The sequence below is a fragment of the Sebastes umbrosus genome, chromosome 23, assembly GCF_015220745.1.
Source record: "Sebastes umbrosus isolate fSebUmb1 chromosome 23, fSebUmb1.pri, whole genome shotgun sequence".
Lineage (NCBI taxonomy): Eukaryota > Metazoa > Chordata > Actinopteri > Perciformes > Sebastidae > Sebastes > Sebastes umbrosus.
The window spans coordinates 5,274,451-5,290,938 of record NC_051291.1 but is presented as its reverse complement, the minus strand read 5'-3'; the positions used below and the strand labels follow the sequence as shown (position 1 = coordinate 5,290,938).

General features: G+C 40.5%; 1 protein-coding gene across 1 annotated transcript; it reads left to right on the top strand.

Moving 5' to 3' along the window:
* Positions 1–4,702: 4,702 nt before the first annotated feature.
* LOC119482815 (NLR family CARD domain-containing protein 3-like) lies at positions 4,703–15,942 on the top strand. The gene is made up of 15 exons (XM_037760693.1): positions 4,703–4,843; positions 6,899–7,001; positions 7,119–7,217; positions 7,746–7,862; positions 8,000–8,113; positions 8,861–8,974; positions 9,115–9,228; positions 9,463–9,550; positions 10,130–10,358; positions 10,889–12,695; positions 12,819–12,992; positions 13,174–13,344; positions 13,456–13,629; positions 14,002–14,048; positions 14,153–15,942. Exons 2-15 carry the CDS (start codon positions 6,913–6,915, stop codon positions 14,716–14,718), a joined length of 3,903 nt encoding a protein of 1,300 aa, XP_037616621.1. The 5' UTR covers positions 4,703–4,843; positions 6,899–6,912; the 3' UTR covers positions 14,719–15,942.
* Positions 15,943–16,488: the final 546 nt, after the last annotated feature.

The window sequence follows — 16,488 nt, the reverse complement described above, 5'->3', positions numbered from 1 at the left end:
GATTAAAAGATATTTAAAAAACAAACAAACTGTTTTGTCAAAAAAACATTACTTATTAACTCAATTGTGAAAACCTCTTTCTCTATACAGTCCGGCTTTCAATCATTAGCACTAAACTAAATCCAGTCAACCAAGAAATTCCAGTGATTGATCAACCGTCAACTAAGGCCACAACCAAGGACAGGAGCCTCTCTCTCGCAGCTTAACATGACTCACTCCCATGTGACCCTGTATTCTTTGCGTCATCATGTCAATATTTGAATACATTTGGACACTGCAATCTTTTGCAATCTACACCACGCTCTGCAAAGTTACCCTTACGACATATATCTGTTTTCACTCGCATTACACAGATAAGAGATGCTCCTGTCCAAATGCCAGTGATTCTCAAAGCGGGGACCGGGGACCCCCAGGGGTCCGTGGCACTCTGTCAGGGGGTCCGTGAAATAATTTGCTATGAATTATAAAATTGTGCTGTATCATTAAAAAGTACATATCTACAGATGGGGTCCATTTGCGCCAATAAAACAAGCATATTGTGTCCATTACTACCACCCACGTTAGCTGTGTGCCAATAGAGAGTCTGATATGATTGTGACACATCACGTCATGAATCAGTCACTTCACTTAGTGCGCAACAAACAAGCCCCCACGAAGCGCGCCGGTCGTCGATCCCAACTTTTGTAGTAGCCAAACGGCGGTACTACAACTTCCGTGATGCCATTGGGCCCAAAAAGACTTTATCCCATAGACTTACATTGGGAAAGAGACGTCTGTAACTCAGCGGATAATTTTTTTTTAGGTGAATCAACTTCCCAGTACGAACACTTGAATAGCCCTTATTTATAAGATTAAGTTGTTAAAGTTGTAAAACGCACTAATAGCTGAATCAATTGTTATTTCCCATCCTCCATTCATGTGAATGAGACCCAGACCGAGGCTGGAGTGCAAGCCGTGACGACGGCGTGATGTTGGGACCCCGTGACCGAGTCATGTAACCGAGCGGGTTTTTGCCTGTTGGGCTGCAGTTTGCCATGTTATGATTTGGGCATATTTTTTATGCTAAACGCAGTACCTGTGAGGGTTTCCTTTAAGGTACATTTGGAACTGATACAAATTGTGTGATAAATTTGCGATTAATCGCGATTAACTCTGGACAATCATGCGATTAATTTGCGATTAAATATTTTAATCGATTGACAACCCTAATAAAAATATACTGCTTGTGTTTGTTCTTGGCACACTGCTGTAGTAACAGTGATTTCACAAGATGTGCATTGGAGTTACCAAGGAATTTTCCTGGAATCCATCCGTCATACACCATGAGCGTACTCCTTCAGATGACCTGTAAACCGAAACCCGGTGACCTGAGAGTGACTGGACTGGACAGATCAGTCTGACATTTTATTTGTTTGCACCTGGCAAACGTTCAGCATTTGCAATTCAAAAGGAACATTTTTTAAACGTATCATGTGTCTTACCTCGGCAGAGATTCATTTGGAGAGAACACAGCGATGAAATCTTTATCTTGCTGGTTCACAGTAAAGTTTGTTCTCTTTGTTTGACCTCCAGGTAATGGATTTGAGGGTAGTGACCACAGAAAGCTACTGCAGCAGGAATCACCGTCACGGCTAAAATGGGCAACACTATCCTGTTGATGCCTTATCTTCTTAAACACTCCCATGTGAAACAAAAAAAGCTGCCCCAAGCTTATTTTACAGGCAGGAGTAAAGGCTTCACCATGGAAGCTTTAAAATACCTATATTGAAAAAAATAAATAAAGTGAATATAGTGTCCTCAGGGTTTTCCTAACCTTTCTTACTCTGACTGCCACTCTCATGTGATTTGTTAAAACAGAATATTCTTGTGAAGTATGGAAGGTTTAAAATGTCTAAATTAAAACAAATCAAACTCAAAATAAATCGAAATAAATACATATTGTTATATAATATGTTTTAATGTACGGTATGCATTAACTGTCGTAATTGAAAGAAAAATGCATGTTAAATGACAATTATTTAAAGACGAAAAATAAACAGTTGTTTTTCATTTAAAGGGACTATTTGTAACTTTTTAAGCGTATAAATGTAGCAGGTCGTCACAAATGCGCGCTTGCATATGCGCGTTCGCGTGTAGCCGCTGTACCATCCTCCTCTGCCTGCTCGCCTTCACTCAGACAGCTCAGCTCGCTCCACCTCTAGACGTGAACGCGCGTTCACTACACACTGCAGAAGAGTTAGTTTAGCTCTGAGAATATCTAGTGAATGCACAGGGGACGTTTGTGCAGAAATAAATGCTGCAGCTCCTCCAGACCAACAGAGGTTTTCCGTGTCTTGTGAAGTGACAGAGCTCTACAGAGATTTACGTAGTCTTCTCGTTACCTACCGGGTGCCGGTGTCTCCTCTGCTCTCTCCGGCTGCGGGCGGAGAGAGCAGAGGAGACACGCTGGAGAGCCCCGCTGCCTCAGCCTGCACTTAGGCAGGAAAAGCCAACACTAGGATCAGACCTAAATCATGTTCATGGAGAGACCTTCGTCTGGTCAGCTAACATTACTGCCAAGCAGCTGAAATATAGAGTGATATTGTGGTTTTAGCTGACTTTTGTCGCCTCACTGTTTTGAGCGATGCTCGTTCAGGTATATTGAGAGCGAGCAAGCGCGAGCCCGACGCTGACTTTCATTGATTTCACGGCCACAGGTGTCGCTGTTAAGAAGCATTTCTGAAAGTTACAAATAGTCCCTTTAACTATGACAGTAAATGCAAACGTAAAAAAGGAAACACATACATAACAAAGTGTATTTATTTCTTTGTTTGTTGATAATTTAGACATTTTAAGTCTTCCATACTTCACAAGAATATTCTGTTGTAGCAAATCACATGAGCGTGGCAGGCAAGAAAAGCCTGAAGGGAGTTCCCTTCACAATTGACTTATGTTCTCTCCACTCTTTATTATTCTGCTAGTTTTCTCTTCTTATTTGTGGGACTTTCGCGATGATTTAACTTTAGCAACAGCAGACTTTGTTCAAAACTTTAAATTGCTTTCCACATTTCTGGACTGGATTTCAGATTTGAGTGAATATAGGCCTGTAGGCTTTGACACTTTGCTGCCTTTACCGCAAATTAAGTTATTAGCATCATAAAATCCAGTGGGAACCAACTCTCTCTCACACAGACACACACAGTCCTTTAACACACTGACTTACTGTACATATCCACATATACTGTCCTCACAAATACACTGTCCTAATACACGGTCCTCATGCAGATCATACTCCTGAGAAAATCATACCCGTGAGAAAACAAATAAAAGTGAAACTGACTCACTTAAGTCTGGTGTATTTATTGACTTCTGGTCATGTTGCTACAGGTACATGTGACAAAATGGATAAAAGTGTCTTGCTTACTTCTGGATTATTTACATAGGTTTTAACAGAAAGTCTTTTTCTCCTCTCACAAACTACAAACACAAAAAAAATAGTTTTGCTGTGTATGTGTGAAGGCAAAGTCTATAACAAATGAAATGCATCATTACTAAGGCTGTCAATCGATTAAAATATTATTGCACGATTGTCCATAGTTACTCACAATTAATCACAAATTAATCACATCACATTTCCGCTCCAGTCTTTCAAAATAAAACTACTTAGTTAGGCTTCGGACAAGATCGTCTTGATTAGGCTTAGGCAACGAACTACTTAGTTAGGTTTAGGAAACGATTGCAGTTTAAATAACATCGGAAGTTGGATAACTTAAGTACGGAAGTTAAATGACAAATATATCCATCCACCCCGACTTCCTCCTTCTTATAGGGCGTTTGCCGCTCTCTATACTTCCTGGTTCATATTTCTGTGGACAACATACGGAATGATTTCGTGCTGACCATCACGAAAAAAATATTGAAATTCTATGTAGAAGAATCAATACATTCCATTTTTTGACTATTTCATGAACTTCTGTGCAACTGGGCTGAACAGAGACACAGGCTTTAATGTTATGCTCAGTCCCACATTTATTTCCAGGTTAATTAAGAATGATTATTTATTATATATTATATATATATAAAATGTAAAAATGCTACAAAATCGGTTCCAGCTTCCTTGAATGTGATATCTCTGCTGCTGTTCTGTGACATACTTTTCAGTAAATTAAATGTCTTTACGTTTTGGACTCTTGGTTGGATTAAACAAGACATTTCATGACGACAACCCGGGCTCTCGGACAATGGACATTTTCACATTTTTTTTCTGATGTTTGATAAACCAAAATTCATTCATTTAGAGATTAAACGTCAGGTTATGAGAAGGATATCTGCCTTTCCAAGCTGTTCCAAAATAAAATACACCGTTAAGACTGCATCATCAGATCTTTATGTCAGGGGAACGGGGAGAGGGACGCAATTGCGGACCAGGGGAATCTAAAAGTTCATCCCGAAGGTTAACCACAACAGAAGCGATTTAAAGGGAGAGGGGAAACACCAAATAAAAACAGGCCAAAAAGGAAGGATCCCTACACTCAATATATCTTGAAAAGACTAAAACTAAAACGCCGCTGCCGAGCAGCTGACTAGAACATAAATGAAACAAAAGAACCAGCGAGGGCAGGCCACACACGGCTGCCTCTCCTCAGAGATAATTAACCTAACCAGCCTGCTGCGTGGCAAGTGACCCTCACACTCTGTGATCCTTTCATAAGGATTAATACTGTTAATGTTTGACTTGAGTTCTTCTTTCCAAAGTTCAGAGCTGCTCTGTTATCACATTTCCTTAAAGAACACTTCAGATAGAAGACGAATACAGAGAGTTCAGACAGTATGTGAATCCACAGACCTTTGAAAACCTCCTGCTGTGAGTTACATGTTTGTTCTTTTTTCTGGTTGAAGCTGCTGATTAATTTCAATTAATTAATTTGCAGATTGTTTTTTACCATCAGAAGGTCAATTAACCGAGAGTTTTTGCTTTCAGCGAGTGCCAGTTTTAAATTGATCTCATAACGGTAGAGGTGCTCGTAGCAGTAATGTGTTGGATTTGTTGAACATTGATGTTGTATTATAGATAATATTTTTTCTGGTCACTCTGTGTATTTCACAATTTACGGACTGCTAGTGCCATGAAAAGTTCAAACAAGGGCTGTCAACCACACCAGAGCCGCAGAGAGGTATCGTGTTATAAGTTTTATAGCATGTTTCAAGGGTCACAAGTTGGATCGCCTTGAATGTTTGTGTCATTCACGGTCCACAGTCCAGCAAAAAGACTTTTGGTGTGGCATGGTTTGTGATCAACAGATCAAAAACAACCATTTAAATCAGCAGTAGGCGGTATATTTTTTGGCATAATTGGGTAAAGAATCCATAATAACCTTTCAGCATATTGTAATTCAAGTGTCCTGAGAGATAACTAGACTTCTGCACCTCTTCATGGCTCTGTTTTCAGGCTTGAAAACCTGATAGCAAGTACCTACCTGATACCTGAATCCAACAAAGATATTATAATAGAACAAAAAGAAACAAGAAGGCAGGTAGGTACAGGCAAACAAAACTCCAAACAAAAGAGACGAACCAACAAAGACCAAAGGACCTGAGGTGGGATAAAGAGTGACTGACTAACAGGGAAAGTAAGAACAGGTGTGTGCGAGACTAATGAAACTGTCCAGGGCTGTGCAGACAATTAAATAGGCGGGAACCCCTTAGAAGACAGCTTGACAGACTTAGCCTGTTTCTTGGAGGGCGCAACCGCAGCCTCTGTGGCCCACCGCTTGGAACGGGTAGTTTGGGCTGGGGCCAGCTGCCCTGACGAGGGGAGGCCAGCATAACCCATCAGGAGTTCTACCTCAGCCAGCCTAGCGGCCCTCACTGCACGAGGCATGATGCTGCAGTTCATGCACGGGTCTTCCGAGAGGCCCTCCCTCAGATGTTCGGGGAAAAGTGTATTTCTTTCTTTCTTTCTTTTCTTTCATTTGTTACGTCAATGCAGAAAGTGGAAGAGCGCCCACCGTCATTTTCTAAAATTTTGTATTTCATTTTTTTTTTTAGAGGGCGATCAGAGCCCCCCCAGACAGTGGCGCCCCTAGGCAAATGCCTATCTGGCCTATGCCTATAATATCATACGACCTGTCTTTAACAGCCCAGAGGTCAGATATTCAATAAAAGTGGAAACAGCAGAAGCAAGAGAGTAAATACCCAACACTATTAGGCGCCCAGGTGAATGGGAGGGTTTTTTTTCTGAGTCAGACAGATTGTACATGCACACTTTCAATCTCTTAATTATTAATTGTAGCAGATGTTGTAAACATCAAGGTTCAAAGTTTTATTTTATTAAACCACAAAATCACAGAACATCCTTATCATTGACTGCGACTAACACATTTACCACCAAGATGAAACAACATAAAGTAAAATATAACAGCTATATCATAAAACAGACACGGAGAGACAGAATGTATTTCACAAAAGTTATAAAAGAAGTATAGAAATACCAATATTACAGTTTGTGTATATATTCTAAATAATTATTCCAAGTACAGGTGATGTGTAAATTATGTTAATCATTAAGAAATGTGACGACTATCAGATGTTGTTCTTAGTTTTGATAATAATAAAAGGACAAAATCATGTTGCACGGTGGCCAAAGTTACCATGAATACATATATAATATATACATACATTTGCATAAAGCAGCATATTTGTCCACTCCCAAGTTGATAGGTAAAAATCTGCAATTCATTTGTGATTAATCTATGGACAATCATGCAATTAATCGTGATTAAATATTTTAATCGACTAGAGTGGAATTCCTGCATCCAAACCGGTTTTCTTGTTTGAGTGACAGTAATGAGAAGTAATGTGTCCTGTGATGTAAAGCTTGTTGTAATAAATTACAGCATGTTGTTGTGTTTGTGTGAAGGTGTGGGCTCTGCTATGAATCGGTGTGAGGACAGAGAGGATGGAGTCCCTTCCTCTAAAACCTCTCTGCGTGGAGGACATGATGGCCAGACCAAAGCTCAGAGGTGAGATGAGAATCTCTAACTGTCCATGATTCTTCTTTATGTCGGAGCTCAGCGCTCAAATCACTCAACCATCATCATTCACACTCAAATCTCTGTGTGTGTTGTGTTGAAACACAGACCACGCTCTCCTGTATCCAGCTGTGTGTCCATGAAGAGTGACAGCTCTAAGGGTCGACCTTTTGACTTCAAACATGGACAGCAGTCTGCTGATCCAGGGTAAGAATTGAAAGCTGAAAAAAAAATGTCTTTGGCCCTGTTCAGACCTGGCATTAACATGCGTCTCCACATGCGCCCTGAGTGGCCAATTGTGATCTGATCTAACTTCTCCCCTCTGTATGCAAATAAACACGTAGTAAACACATGGCTATTTCAGCAGATGTTGTGACGTAATATTCCATGAATGTCAGTAGTAATATCCTACATATTCGTGAATTTGGGTTCATTTTATTAACATCAAAATAAAAGGTTATCGTAGGTATTGAGCGCAGTGAGACACGCCGATCCAAGCAGGACGTCAGTTGAGTAGGCGGTCCTTAATGTGGCCATATGTGGTCTGGAAGATCCGATCTCAATGCGTCCTCAATGGTTCTTGAGTACGTTCACACCTTGTACTTAAAGCTGTCCACTTGTGATCCGATCACCCGGGACGCATGTTAATACCAGGTCTGAACACGGCCTGAGCTCAGCTCTCAATTCACTCCACCATCATTATTCACACTCAAATCTGCATGTGTTGTATTGAAGCCCAGAGTGGCAATACAGACCGGACTCTCCTGTATCCAGCTGTGTGTCCATGAGGAGTGACAGCTCTAAGGGTCGACCTTTTGACTTCAAACATGGACAGAAGTCTGATGATCATAGGTAAGAATTGAAAGCTGGAAAAAAAAAAAACATTTCTTTGACAATAATACAGTTTTGCATCAACATATTGGAAAACATTTAAGCATCCACAAAGATTCTACTTGACATGTACGTTAATCAGAGTTTTGTTTTAACAGTATCCCTCAGCAGAGACCAGATCACTCTGGAATCAGCTGCGTGTCCATGAAGAGTGACAGCTCTAAGGGTCGACCTCTTGACTTCAAACACGGACAGAAGTCTGATGATCAAAAGTAAGAATTGAAAGTATGAATTTCTATGACAGAAACGTTTCAGCAGTATTTTATCCAGAAAGAATGTTTCTGAAAACTACTCTGAATCCAGCTGTGATTTTATGATGTTAAAAAGCAGCGTTTTCATAGTTAAATATGAGATAAATATGAGTCACTTAACCTCATGTGGTTGATTACTGTTTAAGTATTTATAATGAGCATGTAAGCCCTTTAAAAAATGATTTGTTCTGTGTTTGTAGGAGGATGAAGCAGCAGAAACAAGACTCTCCTGTATCCAGCTGTGTGTCCATGAAGAGTGACATTTCTAAGGGTCGACCTTTGGATTTCAAACGTGAACAGAAGTCTGATTATCAAAAGTAAGAGTTGAAAGCTGGAAAAAAAAAAACTTGGACAGAAAGAAAGTTTTACATCAACATAATTAACATTGAGAAACATTTAAAGATCCAAAAAGATTTTACTTGACATGTGTGTTAATCAGTGTTGTGTTTTAACAGGATCCCTCAGCAGAGACCGGATCCTTCTGGTCCCAGCTGTGTGTCCATGAAGAGTGACAGTTCTAAGGGTCGACCTCTTGACTTCAAACATGGACAGCAGTCAGATGATCAAAAGTAAGAATTGAAACCTGGAGAAAAAAAAAAATCTTTGTCAAAAAGAAAGTTTTGCATCAATATAATTAACATTGGGAAACATTTAAGAATCCAAAAAGATTTTACTTGACGTGTGTTAATCAGTGTTGTGTTTTAACAGGATCCCTCAGCAGAGACCAGATCCTTCTGGTCCCAGCTGTGTGTCCTTGAAGAGTGACATCTCTAAGGGTCGACCTCTGGACTTCAAACGTGAAGAGAAGTCTGATTATCAAAAGTAAGAGTTGAAAGCTGGAAAAAAAAAAAATCTCGGACAAAAAGAAAGTTTTGCATCAACATTATTAACATTGGGAAACATTTAAGGATCTAAAAAGATTTTACTTGACATGTGTGTTAATCAGTGTTGTGTTTTAACAGGATCCCTCAGCAGAGACCGGATCCTTCTGGTCCCAGCTGTGTGTCCTTGAAGAGTGACAGCTCTAAGGGTCGACCTTTTGACTTCAAACATGGACAGCAGTCAGATGATCAAAAGTAAGAATTGAAAACTGAGAGTATGGATTTCTATAACAGACATTTCTCTACATCACTTTCAGCAGTACATTATCCAGAAAGAAGGTTTCTGAACTTACGACAACACAAACTACTCTGAATCCAGCTGTGTTTCAATGACAATAACGACTTAAACAAATATTTTATGAAGTAAAAAAGCGTTTTCATAAGAATGACACAATAAACGTTGTGTTTATTTATGTCCTGTGTTTTTAGGAGGATCAAAAAGCAGAAACAAGACTCTCCTGTATCCAGTAGTCAATCTGCCCAGCAGCATCAAACAGACCTGAACTCTGTATTCATGGTGTGTAAATGTGCAAGCACAACTACTACTGCACTCTGCCTTTGTGATCCTAGCAGTTTCCATGCCACACCATTTAGACCTGCAGGTTTGTCATGTGGTTGACAAAAATGACATGTGGAGTCCCCCAAGGCTCCATTATCGGGCCTCGTCTGTTCAACATCTCCGACTAGCTCAGATTATAGAAAACAACAAAATACCTTACCAATATGCAGGCGATACACTGATTTATATAACAATATCCTTAGGTGACTATGTTACCATACAAGCACTGAGTAGGTGCATTGCACAAATCAATGATCAGGTGTGCTAAATGTTCTGCAATTAAACTGAGATAAAATAGAAATAATTGTTTTGGAACCAAAGAAGTTAAAAGACATTTAATTGTTAAAAGTTAGAGCTCAGCTTCAGTCGCTAATGTAAATTTCAATAGCCACATTAAGATGATTGCAAAATCAGCCTACCATCGCCTTAAGAATATATCAAGAATTAAAGCTCTTGTGTTTCATCATGATTGCCTTGCCTTTCAGGTGAATGTGATTGTGTTCTGCTAATTTAAATTTGAATATCACTCTGTTCCAGCTGCTTGAGGAGAACATTATCAGTTTTGTGAAGAACGAACTGAAGAAGTTCCAGAAAGTTCTGAGTCCAGATTACCCAGAATGCTTTGAGAGTCAGTGTGAGGATCAGGAGGCGGGGGAAGGCGAGGAAGAAGAGAAGTGGAGGAGCAGCAGAGAGGGATTTCTGAAGATCACACTGCACTTCCTGAGGAAATTGAAGCATGAGGAGCTGGCTGGCCATCTGCAGAGCAGTAAGAGGCTATGGACACTTATAACATGTTAGGAAGAAGATTTTTTATTTGTTTATCCTTTATTTAACAGTATAAGTAATAGTGTCATCTGCATAGAAGTGCACCTTTGCTGGATCTAGTCCTACACCAAGATCATTTACAGTTCATAAATAGAAAATAAAATTGGTCCCAAGATAGATCCTATAGGATCACCCATCTTTATTGTTAGAGATGCGGAGTAATAATTGTCTATGGACACACACTGAGTTCTCCCAGTTAAATCGTTTGAAAACCAATGCAACAAAGGGTCACTAGAACCTATACGTTCGAGTTTTTGCAGGAGAAGACCATGATCCACTGAGTGAAACGCTTTGGATAAATCAATAAAAAGTGCATCATATGATATTTTATCATCCAGACCAGTAATAATAATATAATTTTTAACAGATTTGGCTGCAGAAACTCTACATGTAACTTTATCTGAACTTTAATGTTTCCATATATCAGGTCTACCAGAGTCAAACATTTTCATTTGGCTTTTGTTCATTCAGGAACTGGTGTTGCTGCTCTCTTATGTCAGCGCAAACTAAAGTCTGATCTAAAGAAGAAGTATGAGTGTGTGTTTGAGGGGATTGCTAAAGCAGGAAACCCAACCCTTCTGAATCAGATCTACACAGAGCTCTACATCACAGAGGGAGGGACTGCAGAAGTCAATGATGAACATGAGGTCAAACAGATTGAAACATTATCCAGGAAACCAGACAGACCAGAAACGACAGTCAGACGAGAAGACATCTTTAAACCCTCACCTAGAAGAGATGAACCAATCAGAAAAGTGATGACAAAGGGAGTGGCTGGCATCGGGAAAACAGTCTTAACACAGAAGTTCACTCTGGACTGGGCTGAAGACAAAGCCAACCAGGACATACAGTTCACATTTCCTTTCACTTTTAGAGAACTGAATGTGCTGAAAGAGAAGAAATTCAGCTTGGTGGAACTTGTTCATCACTTCTTTAATGAAACTAAAGAAGCAGGAATCTGCAGGTTTGAAGAGTTCCAGGTTGTGTTCATCTTTGACGGTCTGGATGAGTGTCGACTTCCTCTGGATTTCCAAAACAATCAGATCCTGACTGATGTTACAGAGTCCACCTCAGTGGATGTGCTGCTGACAAACCTCATCAGGGGAAAACTGCTTCCCTCTGCTCGCCTCTGGATAACCACACGACCTGCAGCAGCCAGTCAGATCCCTCCTGAGTGTGTTGACATGGTGACAGATGTCAGAGGGTTCACTGACCCACAGAAGGAGGAGTACTTCAGGAAGAGATTCAGGGATGAGGAGCAGGCCAACAGAATCATCTCCCACATCAAGACATCCCGAAGCCTCCACATCATGTGCCACATCCCAGTCTTCTGCTGGATCACTGCTACGGTTCTGGAGGATGTGTTGAAGACCAGAGAGGGAGGAGAGCTGCCCAAGACTCTGACTGAGATGTACATCCACTTCCTGGTGGTTCAGTCAAAACTGAAGAAGAAGTATGAAAGAGGAGCTGAGAAAGATCCAGGCTGGAGTTCGGAGAGCAGGAAGATGATTGAGTCTCTGGGAAGACTGGCTTTTGAGCAGCTGCAGAAAGGCAACCTGATCTTCTATGACTCAGACCTGACAGAGTGTGGCATCGATATCAAAGCAGCCTCAGTGTACTCAGGAGTGTTCACAGAGATCTTTAAAGAGGAGAGAGGGCTGTACCAGGACAACGTGTTCTGCTTCGTCCATCTGAGTGTTCAGGAGTTTCTGGCTGCTCTTCATGTCCATCTGACATTCATCAACTCTGGTGTCAATCTGCTGTCAGGAGAAAAAACAACCTCCCTGCTTTCTAAAGTCTTCAAAGACAAACCTAAACTGACAGAACTCTACCAGAGTGCTGTGGACAAGGCCTTACAGAGTCCAAATGGACACCTGGACTTGTTCCTCCGCTTCCTCCTCGGTCTTTCACTGCAGCCCAATCAGACCCTCCTACGAGGTCTCCTGACACAGACAGGAAGTAGCTCAGAAACCAATCACAAAACAGTTAAATACATCAAGAAGAAGATCAGCGAGACATCGTCTACAGAGAAAAACATCAATCTGTTCCACTGTTTGAATGAGCTGAATGATCATTCTCTAGTGGAGGAGATCCAACAGAACCTGAGATCAGGACATTTCTCCACAGAAAAACTCTCTGACGCTCAGTGGTCAGCTCTGGTCTTCATCTTACTGTCATCAGAAAAAGATCTGGATGTATTTGACCTGAAGAAATACTCTGCTTCAGAGGAGGCCCTTCAGAGGCTGCTTCCAGTGGTCAAAGCCTCCAACAAAGCCCTGTATGTGGAGGAATCAGTAAATATATTAATATTATATATATATATAATATTTGATCATTTATAGAGGAGAAACTGTAAAAAAAAAATATTTTTAACTTTTGTACGTCACTAATTTCTCTTTAGGCTGAGTGGCTGTAACCTCTCAGAGAGAAGCTGTGAAGTTCTGTCCTCAGTTCTCAGCTCCCAGTCCTCTACTCTGAGAGAGCTGGACCTGAGTAACAACAACCTGCGGGATTCAGGAGTGAAGCTGCTCACTGCTGGACTGGAGAGTCCACACTGTACACTTGGAACTCTCAGGTGAGGTTTAACCTCGGTAAAGTTGAACACTAAAAGTATAACACTGGTATGTCAGAGTCAATTTCCTGGGAATTCTACTGTTTTGTGGATTTATAATCTTTGCCTTGAAACTCACACAAACCGGTATATATCACATAAAATATCAAAACTAATTGTTTAAAATATTTGCATCTCTTCATAGGTTGGGTTTATGTAAACTCTCAATGCGAAGCTGTGAAGCTCTGTCCTCAGTTCTCAGCTCGCAGTGTAGTCTGAGAGAGTTGGACCTGAGTAACAATGACCTGCGGGATTCAGGAGTGCAGCAGCTCGCTGTTGGACTTGGGAGGCCAGAATGTACACTGGAAATGGTCAGGTAAATCAGCAGTTTGTTAGCATTTGAAAACTTTTCATTCTGGCTCAGTGAAGATTCCTGTCTACATGTTTCACCCAAAATGTTGCCGTATGAATATTTTCTTAATTCCAGTCTGTCAGGCTGTCTGGTCACAGAGGATGGCTGTGCTCCTCTGGCCTCAGCTCTGAGCTCCAACCTTTCCCATTTGAGAGAGCTGGACCTGAGCTACAATCATCCAGGAGACCCGGGAGTGAAGCGTCTGTCTGCTGCATTGGAGGATCCACACAGGAGACTGAACACTCTCAGGTATGACCAGAAAGACCTGCTTATAAGTCTGATGATTGATTCATATCAATTGTCTTCATCTGGTGAACGAAAAATCAACTGAGTTCACCAACACGATCAATGTCTCAATTGCAAGAGTGAGAAGGGTTTAGTGATGAAAGGCACAACCATCTTAAGCTGGCCATGCACTGTACAATTGTAGCCTGTTTCAGGCCTGAACAGCACATCGCATTATCTTATACTTCACTTTGCGGACACAAGTAAAGGAAATGAGGGAAAAGTTAAGACCAATGTGAATGCAAGCTGAGAAACACTCACAGAGGAAGGTTATCAAAAGTTCCTGTTTAAATAAGCCAAGAAAATATGCAAGTCTGACTGTGTTTCTTCCTCTAGGGTGGACCATGGTGGACAGCGGTGGATAAAACCTGGTCTGAGGAAGTGTAAGTGTTCATTTAGTTTGATTCATGACATTACCAATATAATAATCAATAAGTAAAAAGTTAGATCATAAATGGCTGCGTTTGTGTCTTGTTATCTCTGTCAGATGCCTGTGAACTCACACTGGACACAAACACAACACACAAAAAGCTCAAACTGTCTGAAAACAACAGGAAGGTGACACTGGTGGGAGAGAAAAAACATTCATATCCCGATCATGAAGACAGATTTGACCGCTGCTGTCAGCTGCTGTGTGGAAATTATCTGACCGATCGCTGTTACTGGGAGGTCGAGTGGAGAGGAGATGTTGATGTAGCAGTGACTTACAGAGGAATCACAAGGAAAGGAAAAAGTGCTGAGTGCAGGTTTGGAAGGAATGATCAGTCGTGGAGTCTAAACTGCTCTGATGTCGGTTACTCCGCTTGGCACAATAACAGAGAAACAGTCCGTCTTTCCTCCTCCTCCTCCTCTGCTTCTGGTAGAGTAGCAGTGTATGTGGACTGTCCTGCTGGCACTCTGTCCTTCTACAGAGTCCGCTCTGAAGAACTGATCCACCTCCACACCTTCAACATCACATTCACTCAACCTCTTTTTCCCGGGTTTGGATTTGGGTTTGGGGTGGAGTCTTTGATGTTGTCCCAGGACTCGTCAGTGTCTCTGTGTTCATTGTAGGAGGAAGGGTCTCAATAGCTGTGTTTCCATTCAATTGTCAAGAGATTTTTAAGTGAACTTGAAATGTCGCAAAAAAGAAATGTGAATTAGGCGCGTTTCCATCAATTAGTTTGGAGCGAATGAACTCGGCTACAGAGTAGTTTGTTCAGAAGTTGCCGCTATAGGCTCCGCATTGGTTGTAATCCGCTAGTTGACAGAGTAGAAGAAGAGGTTGCGAACTGGAAACAAAACAAGTTGGCTAACCATCTATGAGAGAAAAATGGAAAGAAGTTTTCATGAATTAGTTTCAATTGTTCTTTAACGTCAACTAGTATTGGTCATGTTTCATGTTGTCCAGAGACGAAGACAAGCATTTGCACGTCATGGGAATATCCGAGAAAATGCCTACAGCGGAAACACCTGATCAGTCATGTGTCAAATGTTCGCTACACCATAACACATTTAGTGCATAATTTCTTTGTTTGATAGTTGTTGTATTGAAGCATTATCAAGTTGTTAAAGAGAGATAGTAGATGCCAATCTTGAGTTTAAAACTGAAGCTAAATGCACCAGCTCTGACTTTAACAATCAGTCAAAATGGCTGCTAATTGGCCAGGACATAGACTCATCATCATGTAAATAAAGGATAATCCACATTTATGTTTCATAACTACATGTCGGAAAGGAAATGTTTTCATATTTTAGGGGAACATGCTCTTTAATTGAAATACTTGTTAAATATAGTGAGAGAAACGCGTATCGCCTTTTCATTCTGCTGTCTTTCTTGAGCTGGTCAGAAATGCATTTATTAAAACATTTTGTATTTTGAACAATTCTCATTCTTGTAACCATTCTGAAAAAAAGATATATATATATATATATATATATATATATAATGCATCATTTGTCCGTTTGAGATGTGTCATGAAACATTGAATCAAAATGTAGATGACGTGACTACTGTCATGAGTTTTTCAATAAAGTTATGAGACAAAATCTGAGTTAAAGTGTTCATGTCTAACATACATGTTTATTAGTTGTTTTGCGGTAAGGTTCATGAGTTCATTGACGAAGTGAAAGTAGCAAACCGTTATTACTGTAAGTGTTATAATTAATCATGAATGTAAAAGCAGAACTCACAATGGTATGATAGTGAGAGCTGTTTAACTTTTCTTTATGCTCAGTCTCAGTTCTGCGTTCAAAATCAATAAATAAATGAATAAATACACCCTGAATGCAATGATATTAAATAATTATGTCCTGAAACAAATATTACAAATAAATAAAACATAAATAAAGAACTAAGAATTTTATTGTTTGAACTCAAACGCATCATCCTCTTACACTTTGCTTAAACACATGCATCATACTCGCACAGTTTCCTCATAGATACACACTGACTAATTACCTATGTATGTTTTTTCACACACACTTCCTCTAACATACATTGTCCTCACACTGTCTTCACATCACAAACACACTGTCCTCAAACACATGGTTCTCAAACATGCAGTGTTCTCACAAACCCTGTCCCCACAAATACTGTCACATACGTAGGGTCCTCACAAACACCATATTCAAACACACAGAGTCAGGTGTAAAGTTTGAGATGATTCAAAGCTAAACACACTGAAGATGACACACTGTTTGATTACCAGACAGTAGATTGGACTTTTGCTCAGCTGACTCTGGTCTACACCCGGCTTATAAATGTGGAACAGCATAAAGGATCTCTGCAGTAGCTGAGTTATTACTTGACAGATCTGGGCTATTTCCCTTGAGCCAAAGGGC

Bases quoted from the DNA above. Each gene is read 5' to 3' on its own strand.
- LOC119482815 (XM_037760693.1), top strand. From the start codon at position 6,913: ATGAATCGGTGTGAGGACAGAGAGGATGGAGTCCCTTCCTCTAAAACC. The intron at 10,359-10,888 runs GTAAGAGGCTAT...TTGTTCATTCAG, and splicing joins GGCTGGCCATCTGCAGAGCA to GAACTGGTGTTGCTGCTCTC. The intron at 13,630-14,001 runs GTATGACCAGAA...TTCTTCCTCTAG, and splicing joins AGGAGACTGAACACTCTCAG to GGTGGACCATGGTGGACAGC.